This window comes from Peromyscus californicus, unplaced genomic scaffold (genome assembly GCF_007827085.1).
Source record: "Peromyscus californicus insignis strain IS unplaced genomic scaffold, ASM782708v3 Scaffold_22__1_contigs__length_63687245, whole genome shotgun sequence".
NCBI classification, from domain to species: Eukaryota; Metazoa; Chordata; class Mammalia; order Rodentia; family Cricetidae; genus Peromyscus; species Peromyscus californicus.
The window spans coordinates 1,855,606-1,869,501 of NW_026294525.1; the positions used below are offsets into that span (position 1 = coordinate 1,855,606).

A 13,896-nucleotide genomic window follows, 5' to 3' on the forward strand; every position below is an offset into this window, starting at 1 on the left:
CTAGAGCACCTCTGGGGAACTTTTCATTTCTGTTATTACACTTCTTTTTTGGTTCCTTTATATATCAAGTCTCATTTTTGGTTCCTACATGTATAAACAGATGTTGTTCATGCCTTCCTTTAGAGTTGTGAGCATCTTTAAGATTTAAAGTTTTGTGCAATGACTCTGATGTCTTGCTTTCTTCTGGGATAACTTGTTTATCTCTGACTTCTGAATATACTTTGTTTTCCTGATTCGTGCTTGTGACTTTGTTGTTGGAAGTTGAAAATGTTGAGTCTTATGTAATTATACCTCTGAAAATCAGTCTCAGGGTTTGTTTTTGATGAGTAAAGGGTATCTTGGTGCTGTGAGTCAACCTGAATGAAAGCCTGGAGTTTTCTCCACTCCTTGCTGGGTCCTGACCATTTTGCTGTACTGTTAAATTTACCCTTACACTAGGTTGCTTTTGAATGTCCTGATCACTGAAAGACTGGCTCCCTAAATGGTAAAAATTTGTAGTTATTTTTACTTTATGTGTATACACCACATGTGTGCTGTGAGATGTGGTTGTGAGTCACCCTGTGGGTGTTGGAAATAAACTTAGGTCTCTGGAAGAGCAGCCAGTGCTCTTCACTGCTGAGACATCTCTCCATCCCCTAATTAATCTTTACCCACAGGTGGTATTCCTTTAACCCCCCTGGGATTACATAAACTAGGGGAGTGGACACACGACAGCCAGCCTCTGTGCCTGCTTCTCAGGAAACAAAAGCAGCAGTTGCTACATAGCACCCCATTCAGAGAGCAAGATGTTCTGCTCCCTGGCTCTGGCAGCCTGAATCAGAAATGCACAAGGGGCTGTCACTGGCCAAGCAACTGAAATAAGTGGAAATTAACTACAATGGATCAATCAAGCTTACCTTGGCAGCCAGCTTCAACATTTATGCAAGTATGATTGCGACTGAGCTGGACTTCTGGTGCTTCCTGATTTATCTTCTGTGACATCACTTCCCTTCTATGAGTTTTAAATGTAGTACCTTTATTAGTATTTCTAAAATAAATTTGCAAGTCATTTCCTCAAAAAATATTTTAGAATGGTGAGTTGTTATGGGTCTAATTCATAGTTAGGTTCAATGAACTGTACACGTGTTCAAAAAGAATATACACCAAAAGGCACTGACTGCTCACATGTATGCCATTATTTTTGTTGTATCTGACCTGCTGGTTTCTAAAACACACGTGCTGTACTCTCTCTCTTTCCATGGTACCTGGACTCTGGAATTGATTCCAGCATGAGGAGTGTAAGTGGCTTTCCTTTTTTACTCGTTTTTCTAGTTCATATCGCATTTTACATACATTTTAGCATATAGTTCTAAAAATATTGACAGATAATAAAAATATTGTTTTCTAAGCAAGAAAAGAAAACATGCCTTCACTTTTCACCATCACTTCCCACGTACTAATCCAGAGTCGTGACCCCTGCTGTCTTATTGCCTTACGCTTTTATCGCTCGATACTGCTTAGCAACACCTGCCCATTTCACTTGTTTCTCTGCCCAGCACTGCTTCACACAGTCCCCACATTCTGTGGAATGAAGCACTCATTCTGTTAGAGAACACTCATATCCTTAGAAAGGATATTTGGGTTTTTTTTTTTTTTTATTTTTTGATTCCTGAAAATGTGTTGATTTTTCCTACTTTAGGAACACTATCTGATTCTGTGCTCAACATCATTTTTTTTATAAGAACAAAGAAAGATATGGCATACCTAAGAAGGTTTGGTACAATAGCAGGATATAACTGAGGCCTTTGGACTCCCAGGGCTGTGTAGGCAATAGAATAGGACCTTGTCTTGGAAGGAAGGAAGGAATGAAGGAAGGAATGAAGGAAGGAAGGGAGGGAGGGAGGGAGGGAGGGAGGGAAGGAGAGAGGGAGGAAGGAAGAAGTCAATCATGAGCATTTTAGATCGATATGTGGAAATTCTACAAGACTTGACTGGAACACAACATAAGCAATATTCTCATTGTCAAAGCTCTGCACACTGGAATTTTAAATGTGATAAATATCCACCAACACAATGGCTCATTTAAGCTTGTGAATGACATTCATATTTTATTGACAGGTCAAAATACAGATTCTGTGAAGGAAAACAGCTTTCATAGAAATATACTTTCTAAGAGATCATAAACTTAACTTGAAGTTACACAGGAAAACAGCAGAGAAACAGAACACCTAAAGGCAGCAATGTTTCAAAGCAGCACACATGAGGAGGACAGGAAGTGAATATCAGAGGGAAACAAAACATTCACTAGAGGATCAGAAAGGCCAGTTCCAAATCCAGGCATTAAAGTCATAGCAGCTACAAGACACAGTATGCAGACACAGTATGCAGATGTCCTTCAGGAGCAGAAAGGAGCTGACCAAATACAAATGTGTTCACATGTGGGAGCTATATACCTTTCTGGTAAATATAAGAATTTCAAGGTGAAACCCAAGAGCTCTGTGCAGCACACTTGAGCCAGGGTCATCTGGGTAACTGTCAGTGTAAAGATGAAAATGAGCATTTTTAGAGGCTTACTAAGAATTTACAGACAGCAGCATGGAAGGACACATCTTCAGGGGTCAGGAGTGCTTGCATCTCCCAAGTGAACTAAGTGTCCTCAGAGACACAGCATGGCCATAAGGGCCCTGGGCACAGCTATTCTCATGTCCCCAGTGGAGACAGGTAATAACCTCAAAGGTTAAAGAGGACCTTACTTCTAAGCCTGACCCAGTGTGCTCCTTTAAAAAAGTTTATTTTACTTTTTTAGTTCATCTTAATGGTTGTTTTGCCTGCATGGATGTCTGTGCATCACTTGTGTGTCTGGAGTCCACAGAGGCCAGAAGACACTTTAGGTCCCCTGGAACTGGAGTTAAAAACAGTTGTGAGCTATCATGTTGGTGACGGGAACCATACCTGGGTCCTCTAGAGGAGCAGCCATTGTTCTTAACTGCTGAGCCATCTCTCCTCCAAGCAGAACCAACTTTCCCATAAGCAAGCAAGAGTTTAGTTTATTTTTTCTATCCAAACACTTCTGAGGATCAAGAAAAGAAGTAGACAATTGACTTCTGTTAGAATTTATAACGAAAAAGTAATTTCCAACAGATTGTATGGCTATTAGATTTCATGTGTCATGGACTGAATGAGGATGACCCGCACAGGCTAATGTTTGAATGCTTGGTCTCCAGTTGGTGGAAAGGATTAGGAGTGGCCACGCTGGAGGAGGCGTGGCTACGCTGGAGGGGGTGTGTCAACGGGGTGGGCTTTGAAGTTTCAAAACCCTGAGCTATTCCCAGTTAGTAAGTGTTCATTAGCCTGCCTGCCACCATGCTCTCTGACATGATGGTCATGGACTCTGCTACCCTCTGGAACCTTGAGCCCCACATCAGATGCTTTCTTTTATAAGTTGCCTTGGTCATGGTGTCTTTTCACAGTAATAGAAAAGTAACTAAGACTCCATGATTTCAAAGACTAATGATTTGGGAAAACATTTTCACAATCTAGAGTCCTGCTAAGATCAGGAGAGCATATGTGATGTCAGTGATGGTGTTGTGGGTCATGGAGTCAGGAGCAACCTTTGGAACCAAACCAATGGGTGTTTTTTACAATACGTGTGGGAGAAACCTCTGAAAGGTAATTTTTCCTTCCTTTGAAGTGTGGTTCCAGTTGCCATCGCCTTGCTGGTCAGACTGGGTGACGTTACTCTGAAGGAGTGTGGAGTCTGGGCCCTGCATCCTCTTCCCACACTTTCTGGAAGAAGCAAACACATCTTGAATTAAGTTGGTGGATCCCAGTTGGGAAGCTGCCACATGTGACATATTGGCTCTCAACTGTAAAGACAAAGCATCTACTGATTCATTTGAAGATGCTGGTGAGGAATTTACCTGCAAGATGTCTAGTATCGTCTCCACTGGTCATGCTCATACTGTCGGCTTCCTGCACCAAACAGAAATAAAAACCAAAGTAAGAAGAACTGTCTCCAAACACTAACTGAAAGAAGTGGCGTGGTTCTAAGTATGCATAAAGACAGAATGCTGAGTTGTACTGGAAGACAGAACATTTTTCAGCTGTGACCACCTGTCATTAAATTTTGTTCTATAATTATTCCATTAAAGTGGAAGCAATTAATTAGGAGGTAGTGCTATTAGTAGAAGGAAACTGTCAAAATTGTTTTTCTTGGTGCCAGTTCTAACCATCTGCAGGACATCTAGATGTTTATTACTGCTAATGACTTTGGAAATGGAAATTCATGCAGATGGCTCTGACAGGACTTCCTGCCAAGCACAGAGAAAGCCACGTGTGGCTTTTCCAGGGCTGAGCATACAAGCCCTCCAACCCCACAGTGTAGCTGGCCACTTCCTGCCTCTGACAGACACGGGGTGTTGGGAAGGGACTTGGTGCAGAGCTAGCCTTGAAGAAAACTGACAGTTTCCACATCTTAAAAATGACACTTGTTGGTTGAGCATGGTGGTACTCAGGACTCAGAGGCAGGTGGATCTCTGTGAGTTCCAGGCAGGATAATGCCACATAGTAAGACTCTTTCTCAAAGACAACACACTTTTCTCCAAGTCTTGCTCTTGGCTTTCTTTGGTACATGAAAGCAATGGCTTTAACACGCTCTGCCTAATGACCCCTAAGGTGTAAGGGTGATGGCCCTGACAGGTGTCCACCCTGTCATCCTGGAGTCTCCTAGTGTGCAGTCACCATGAGAACGGGCAAAGTGAAGAATCTCACCTAGTTTACAGCTCCTTAATGGAATTTAACACGTTTTCCCTCACCAGCTGGGCTGAATAATAGCAAGGGAAAGGTCAAAACTTCAACTCTGGTAGCCATTTGGTCACAGGGTGGCTAGGTTGGGCCCCAGACTTTGATGTTGACTATCTCTGAGATGTACCCCACCCCATCTGCCAGGCTGCAGTCCCTGAAGTGGCCCTGAGGCCTCAGCTTCCACAGGGCCCACATGTATAGTTAGGTCCAGACTTTGAAAATGTGTCAACTATGCCAAAACTGAACACTAACATTTTGAACATAAAACATTTTGAGTCTTTTTTAACATGAAGAATTTTGTCTATTTTTTTCTAATCTTGAAATAGTAACAACTTTCCACTTCATATATTGAAGAAATACAAAAATATTTAAGGCAGGAAAAAAACCCACTACAAAAATGTGCTGGCCCAAACAAAAACACAACTCAGTAATTTCGCAGAAAAAGTAGATTGCCTGGTCTTTAAAACAACAACAACAAAAATTCCAATTAAGGACCAAATGTGTAAAAGTTGATGTTGCACACAACACCAAAGAACACTAATGCAGCAGCAGCAGGAGCAGGAGGAGGAGGAGGAAGAGGAGGAGGAGCAGGAGCAGCAGGAGGAGGAGGAGGAGGAGGAGGAAGAGGAGGAGGAGGAGGAGCAGCAGGAGGAGGAGGAGGAGGAGGAAGAGGAGGAGGAGGAGCAGCAGGAGGAGGAGGAGGAAGAGGAGCAGCAGCAGCAGGAGCAGGAGGAGGAGGAGGAGGAGCAGCAGGAGGAGGAGGAGGAGCAGCAGGAGGAGGAGGAGGAGCAGCAGGAGGAGGAGGAGGAGCAGCAGGAGGAGGAGGAGGAGGAGGAGCAGCAGGAGCAGGAAGAGGAGGAGGAGGAGGAGCAGCAGGAGGAGCAGCAGGAGGAGGAGGAGGAGCAGCAGCAGCAGCAGGAGGAGGAGGAGGAGGAGGAGGAGCAGCAGCAGCAGCAGGAGGAGGAGGAGGAGGAGGAGCAGCAGGAGGAGCAGCAGGAGGAGGAGGAGGAGCAGCAGCAGCAGCAGGAGGAGGAGGAGGAGGAGGAGGAGGAGGAGGAGCAGCAGGAGGAGCAGCAGGAGGAGGAGGAGGAGCAGCAGCAGCAGCAGGAGGAGCAGCAGGAGGAGGAGGAGGAGCAGCAGGAGGAGGAGGAGGAGGAGGAGCAGCAGCAGCAGCAGGAGGAGGAGGAGGAGCAGCAGGAAGAGGAGGAGGAGGAGGAGCAGCAGCAGGAGGAGGAGGAGGAGGAGGAAGAGGAGCAGCAGGAGGAGGAGGAGGAGGAGGAGCAGCAGCAGCAGCAGGAGGAGGAGGAGGAGGAAGAGGAGCAGCAGGAGGAGGAGGAGGAGGAGGAGCAGCAGCAGCAGCAGGAGGAGGAGGAGGAGGAGCAGCAGCAGGAGGAGGAGGAGGAGGAGGAGGAGGAGCAGCAGGAGGAGGAGGAGGAGGAGGAGCAGCAGCAGCAGCAGGAGGAGGAGGAGGAGGAGGAGCAGCAGGAGGAGGAGGAGGAGGAGGAGGAAGAGGAGCAGCAGCAGCAGGAGGAGGAGGAGGAGGAGGAGCAGCAGCAGCAGCAGGAGGAAGAGGAGGAGGAGGAGGAGGAGCAGCAGGAGGAGGAGGAGGAGGAGGAGGAAGAGGAGGAGCAGCAGGAGGAGGAGGAGGAGGAGGAGGAGGAGCAGCAGGAGGAGGAGGAGGAAGAGGAGGAGCAGCAGCAGCAGCAGGAGGAAGAGGAGGAAGAGGAGGAGCAGCAGGAGGAGGAGGAGGAAGAGGAGGAGCAGCAGGAGGAGGAGGAGGAAGAGGAGGAGCAGCAGCAGGAGGAGGAGGAGGAGGAGCAGCAGCAGCAGCAGCAGCAGCAGCAGCAGCAGCAGCAGCAGCAGCAGCAGCAGGTGGCCTGTGGACTTTCTTCCCATGGGCAAGGTGCCAATGGAGCACTGTCCTTTGCTCACATACTACCCCTAGCTGCTTCTAGACTCACCTTTAGCCATTCAACCTGACATCAACCCAGCACCCAGGCCACTCAAATTGGCCTTTTTTTCCCTCAGGACCCTAGAACTCCTCCCAGTCCAACCTTCACAATCACGACTGTGATCATGTTTCTATTATAACCCACCCCAATAAAGCAGAGCTGTCCTTCAAAGTCCCAAGTCTCAAACCAGGGCACAATGTCTACGTAGTTTTTAGGCTTTAACTAATGTGACCAGCGCCATGTTTCTGTTTTCAAGTAACCAGAACAACAGGGTAAATGGGCTTCTCTGGTCTAAAGCTAGATAACACACACACCACTCAACACTCCCTATGTGTCAAGTTTAGTGAGGCCATGTAGGTGGAGGATAGAAGCCAACTCTTGCAACTTTCCAGCCTGGCTGGTAGCAGGAAATTAGGCAGTTGAGTAAAGAGATGTGTGGTACTGCATATTCAATCACTGGACAGACTAACTGTCCAGGGCCCTGTGTGTCCTCAGGGCTTGCACATCTGTAACTGTGATGACAACCTCACATTGTTCTTTTCTGGGTCAGAAGAACTGCTTATTGCTTTTGATTATCGGGCCTTTTCGTTATATGTGTAAACATAGTTTTCAAGATACATATATCAGAAATGAGATATAGAAAATTGGTGGTTGTGGATGTGCATACTGGATTTAGAACTAAAACACTGGGTATATGATGGGAAGCATGACATTATTTACTGAGTTCAGCAAGAGCAAGACCTTTGTCTCCATCACTGCCCTATGGAACTCGAAGAACATGCATGCAAAGTAAACCAACGTAGAGCACACAACCAGGAAACACACAGCTGTCCAGACTTTGTTCACCACATCTGTTTCATTAAGTTGGTGAGCGTTAGTTACCAAAAGGGATGTCAATGCTGGGCTATAGGACTGTGGCCCAGGATGCAGACAAGAGGCCAGGAAGTAGTGGCATGTGGAATGCTGGGGACATCAGAGCCCATGGCTCAGGGAGGAGCAAATCCTGCAGATGCAAAAGGTCCAGAAGGAGAGTGTATCTCACCAGGCCAGGCCATGGCTGAGACCGCTGATGTGTGTGAGAGAGCTGCAGACCACATGGGTCAAAGACCAGGAAATCAGGAGATGCGTGGCATACATACAAAGAACCACAAGAGCTGTGGCTGCTGCCCTGAGTTCCTCACTATGCTTCCAATTCCTCATTGGTAGCAAATATTTTTTACAAACATGAATGGGAATAGCACCCTTGGAAAGACATCTACAGCTTGAATAGGATTACCTGTCCTTGGAACAGCTGATGACTCTAGTTCACTCACTGTAGTTCCAGTCCTGGGATTCTGACATCTCCTGACCTCAGCTCTGGGCCCAGCAGAGGCTACCACCATTATCTTACTAGCTTTCAATCTTATGTCCTAAAACATGTATCCACTCCACATGTGGCTAAAGGCCTCTAGCCTTATATCACTGGCCACAAGGACGTGTCACATATGTAGGATGCATCCTGGTGCCATGAAGACAGCTGTCACATTGGTGGGACATACAGATGCCATGATACCTCTTGGACAATGGAAATGCTCAGTGATGTGGGTTCTAGGGTAGACAGCTCTCTGGTAGAGACCTGGGACTTAGAAAGCACTTCTCCTAGGGAGTCATTCCATTATTTTCTTCTATATGAGGACATGTTCAATACCCTCTGCTAAAAGAATGTGAAGAAATCAACACACACACACACACACACACACACACACACACACCCTCATGACCAACAACCCTCCTAGGGTATCTGAAACATACCCCTGTAACTTCTACCATGGAACTAAGGGTGAGAATAATCCAATTCTTGTGACATTCTTTCTGGGCACTCAGCCGGGGACAGGGCTCTGTGGATATAGACGACTCTTTGTAGGGTTTACAGTTTCAGTGGCATAGCTATACTAAGGAATGCCTGTCAGGAAAACTAAAGGCACTCCGGTGCAGGTTATGAGACTGTCCTAAGAGCTGCAGGTGAGGTTACTAAGGCCCAGGATTCCCAGAGAAGACTGGCATGGGCCTGGTTCTATGGCACCTCTGTAAATAGCACCTTACTACCTTTCCTACTCACCTATAGGAGTTATACTCATTCACCAACCATGAATCAAAGAATCACAGCTCTGCAGAGCTGCAGGTACACAAGCTTACTGATGCCAGCTGCCTGACAGAGAAGGAGGAGCCAGGACAGTCACCAGACAGTCTGAGTGTGGAGATTTGACAACACTGGTGGTGCTCTCCTGCAGCTGGTGAGGGTGCGAGCCTCCCTAGAGAAGACAACCTCTTACTGCGCACAACTGTACAGCTGTCATCTGGCCTAGCATCAAGATTCTGCACATGGGAACGGGACAATGGCAAGCCAAAGAGGACAAAAAGAAGGCATCACCTTCCTTGGCACACCAGGCAAGGCGGACTGCGGCTGCCAGCAGGGGAAGAACCATCAGCGGGGACCAGCTGCCTCAGGGAAGGGCCACTAGCTCTTCCCCAACACACAAGGGCAAAGGGCCAAAGCCTTAAGGGCACTAGCCTGACTTCCAGCCAGGTGCCTTGTGTCAGGATGCAGGATGCGTAAACATTTTCAGGGTGGGACATGCAGATAGCTGGGCCTACACCTAGATCCTATCTAACTCAAGTGGGCTAAAGCCGTTACCAGTGTCACGGTAGCTTTACAAAGAAGGTCTAGAGGCTTTCACTGCTTTTGGTGGTCTTTGGCCTTGAGAGACATCTATCTAGTCAGAACTCTGACCCTCCCTTGCCATTATTCTGGACAAACATCTGTCTGGGTCAGCTCAGAGTCATGGGCTAGCTGGTAGTGTGGCAGGGGGCCCTGGACACAGGCTATGCTGGAGAGCTTCAGGAGAACTTCAGCTGGGCCACCACAGGCCCTAGAAGACAGTCAGTGGCAGGAGTGATGGAGCACCCTGTGTAAGTTCAAGGAAAGTCAAAAGCCAACCTAAGTCTACATTGATGGTGCTTCTCCTTCTCCAGGGAGCAGCCTTTCCACCAGGAACTGGATTATTCTAAACTATACAGCAGCTTCGAAGTTGCTCAATACCCACACTCGAGAAGATAAGCCTGGGCACTGTACACATGTGCTGTCTACAGCCTGAGGAGAGTCCTTCCTCAGCAGCACCACAGAAATGGCTGTGCTCGCTGCACTCAGGTCTGCTAAAGAGCTGCCGTGTCTTAGACAGTAATCTGAGCAACATGCAAATCTGCACACGTCCGGTTTACAAAAGTAAAAGTCACATTTGAGTATATTTCTATAAAAGGACAAAACCCTAAGTCTTCGGTAATTTCAGTCTATCAAGTTTAGCTCTGGAACCTAAAAGAAATTTGAATTCAAATACTGATGGGAAGTTCTCTACATACTGAAGTGCAATTAATTGCATATCAAATTAAGTATAGTGATTATCAATACACCCATATGACATATAAAGAGCTGCATTTCTAACATTATAAATGTAATCCATGACATGAAAGATAGCAGAATGCTCCTATGATAGCAGAATGCTCCTATTTGAGCCCTCTACTAGCAATCTTTAGAAAAGCCTTTGAGTAAATTGTAAAAATTGAGTCTTTAAGAGATGAATGAATTGGCAGAAAATAAAGCAGTAAGAAGCAGACATATCACCATCAAGCAAGATTATTATTACTTGTCTCTATTCCATAACAAAGAATTAGGTATGCCAACACACTGATTTGTTTTCAAACTAAATACACAACTTGTTTTCAAACACAGGAAACATAGCATGTTTCAGCACAAACATAGCGTAAAGGAATGCAGCACCTATGAGCAGTTGATGGCTGTTGTGGTAGCCTCTTACCTGAACCCTGATCTCTCCATGGCTGCCCAGGATGGCCATGTGTGGAGCCTGTCCTGTGGGAGCTGGAGCCCTGTCTCCCCAGCCTCCCTGTGGGAACATGGTCAACACATCAGCACACCATCACTCATTTTGTCTCACACTTAATAGTGTAGCAAGTGATACCAGGCCAGTAAACCTTCAGTATGCTCACAACGGCAGAATGGGACTAAGACTATATAGACAAAGGCTCAGAAGAGGTGCAGCGAATCTGGACTAGAAGTCAAATGGTAACTTATGACCAGTACTAAGATATATCTCACCATGTGTCTTTAAAATGGAGTCTTGTTGCTTACCCAGAGGCAACAATTGCAAAAGCTATTCCCCCTATAAGGAGGCCCACCTCCAGTCTCTTCAGGTAACACAATCGTATGGATGTGTTCCCCTTGAGCATATTCCTGGGTTGTGGTGAGCTCCTCCACACTACCCACAAATGCATTAACACATACTTTTTATACTCTGATGTCTCCTTTGTATCACTAATCACCACTGATTACAAACTACCTTGGACTTTGTTTGTTTTTCGAGACAGGGTTTCTCTTTGTAGTTTTGGAGCCTGTCCTGGAACTCGCTCTGTAGACCAGCCTGGCCTCGAACTCACAGAAATCCACTAGCCTCTGCCTTCCAAGTGCTGGGATTAAAGGTGTGCAGGCCCCCCCCCCCCCCCCCCCGCTATCTTGGACTTTTTAAGGTATCTTTATTTCTCACGCTCCACAGAAAGAATGAATTCCTAACCCAAGTGCCCACTGCAGACTCTGGGGTGTGTCTGCTAGGCAATGTGGCATTTGGCCAGGAACTCCCAAGGACAACACATGTATGATAGGGCCTTCAGAGACCAAACTCCCCTTCTGCTTGGAGCCACTGTGGACAAAAAGGACAAGGTCCCAAGCAATGCACCCATAATACTAGATTCACCCACCAGTGAAGGGAAAAGATCAAAGCACAACTTATGTGATGCCTGAGATACTCCAAGGGTGCAGGCACTTGCCCCAGGGCCACCTCTCACCTGGGACCAGGACAATCCCTGAGTCATCCATCTCCTGATCCCATTTCCCTTCACTGCTGTCCTGAGAGTACTTTTCTGATAACACCACTTCAAAACCTTCAAAAATTCCTCAATTTATTGGATACAAACATCAACTCTTAAGTTTAGCATTAAGAAGAATTCTATACCCTAAACTTCTCCTGACCTTCCTTGCTTCTCCTTCTGTTGCAATTCACCCAAATTTACAGCCACTCTTCCCCAGACCACCAGGCTCCCTCAATCAGCTTACTGGAATGTCTGTTACTGACACCCTCACCACTGAGGCCCTTGGTTGTCTAGGATCCACTGCAAACATGGACAGTAGTGGAGGAAGACTGGCCACTGTTTAATGTGATGAATGCTATGTGGAAGGGTGAGAATCTTGAACTGTGACACAGGAAGACACTTTAGAAGTGTATTATCTTCCAACAGTTGCCATTTTAGGTGACAGAACCATAAATCTTCTAAAGCTCCTATTTAATTATTCTCTTTTTGAGATTATAATTTAATTGCAACATTTCCTTTTCCTCCTTCCAAACCATCCCATTTGCCCTTTTCTACTGTTATTCAAATTCATGTCCACTTTTGTAAAAACTGCTACTGTACACATATAGGTATATACATACTGAACTTTTCTAATGTCCATTTGTTATGAGAAAAACTAAACCTCAACTTCTGTCAGGTAGACAAACACTATTCATGCAGCCTTTAATTAGGGGAATTGTGGGAAACAGATGATACATCAGAGAAAGAGTTCTTTATTCAATTAACAAACAAATCCTTCTTGAAATGTTTTTCCTTATGGGACCAGAATTTAAGCTATTGAGTACAGTCCAATCATATTCATCTGTCATAATTTCATTGTTCTTTTATCAGTAAATCACAAGAAAGCAGGTAAGTCTCCCCTGGCCTCAGCACATTAAGTGACAGGTAAGGGGAAGCACCCAACCCTTGCCCACCTGTGTAGTGAGAGTTCCAATGTGTTCTGCCTACAATGCGTCGGTTCTCCTTTGAGCAGGCCTTGCAGACCACTGTCTTCAGGTTGTGGAACTTGGTGAGCCACGATCTCTGCAAACAGATCAGATGAAAATGCAGGCTAGCTGCACATTCTGTGAAGGAGCAGGGTGTGAGGTGGCAGGGATGGGGGGCAACCTCCTAGTGGTCTCTGTCCACAAGACATCAACCCGCGTAGCTGCACGGTCTGCACCAAGTGAAGACAGTGGCAGCTCTCAATTAGCATTACCTCAAGAGGGTCTCAGATGACATCAAGTACCTGTGATGCCTGCTTCTAGATATTAGAGACTAAACAGTCATGACTAAAAATCTACTCCTGTGATAATCTAAGAACGCCAAGTGGAGATGCTGGGGTCATCCAACAGCAGCAGATAGGGGTATGAACATCAGCACTGTTCTCATAGCTTCCTGAATTACTGGTCAATATTTCATCCTTGATGATTCTTTTAAGTCCCTCTGGGGTGCTCAAGGAGGAGTCATGTATTTTGAGGTACACAAACAACTAGCAGCTGTGCCCCAGGGCTGCATCTCCTTCAATCACTTCTAGAGCAATGTCCAAATCTGAGAAAGGGCTTTGCTCTTGTTCTGCTCCTCTAAGTTCTAAACACTCACAAATCCTGCAACACCCTGGAACTTCGGTGAGAAATGGTGACAGCAACACATTGCCAAATGTTTTCCCTTTGGTGTGAAAACTTGGGAGTGTTTTATCTAACAGATCAGCATGTTCTCTCACAATCACACCGCCTTCTCATCCCTGTGGGTAATAAAACATTCCAAATGAGCTTGGCGGGAAGCCTCATTTGGAAACCTTCCAGGAATCATGAAGCAATTGTACTTAGAAAGCTGGGGCAGCAGTCAGTGTCCCCAGGACATGGGCAGCCTTTTGTAGCAGGAGAGTCTCCCTAACCAGTCTGCTATCTGGGGAACTCCAGGGCAGCAGTCAGTAGCCCCAGGACATGGGCAGCCTTTTGTAGCAGCAGAGTCTCCTCAACTAGTCTGCTGTCTAGAGAAGCCCTCTGCAGACAGTGCAAACCCTTCTTTCAGCTTACTCTCCGACAAAAGCAATTAGCTATGTAGATTCCAACTGATGCTGCTAAACCGAGCCAACCTCGTGTGGACAGCAGTTACAGAACTGTCAGCACAGTCCCACCAGCTGTGTGAGGTGATGGGGATTACTCTGGAGATCATGCCTATTTTTTAAAGCTTCCTAACTAATGAGATGGGCAGACTTTCTAGG

At 46.2% G+C, this 13,896-nt stretch overlaps 1 protein-coding gene across 5 annotated transcripts in view; it reads right to left on the bottom strand.

Annotated features, from left to right (window-relative positions):
• Nucleotides 1-2,057: 2,057 nt before the first annotated feature.
• The window catches only part of Fam120b (family with sequence similarity 120B), a 77,543-nt gene continuing 65,704 nt past the window's right edge, over nt 2,058-13,896 (bottom strand). For 4 of the 5 annotated variants that reach the window (XM_052750710.1, XM_052750709.1, XM_052750712.1 and 1 more), the window contains 4 exons: nt 12,605-12,713; nt 10,586-10,672; nt 3,900-3,951; nt 3,652-3,765 (listed from right to left, as the gene is read on the bottom strand). In XM_052750710.1, coding sequence (XP_052606670.1) covers nt 3,911-3,951; nt 10,586-10,672; nt 12,605-12,713 — 237 coding nt within the window. In that variant the 3' untranslated portion in view covers nt 3,652-3,765; nt 3,900-3,910. Of the gene's footprint in view, nt 3,766-3,899; nt 3,952-10,585; nt 10,673-12,604; nt 12,714-13,896 lie in introns of all 5 variants that reach the window. The other variant, XM_052750711.1, reaches the window with a different exon arrangement.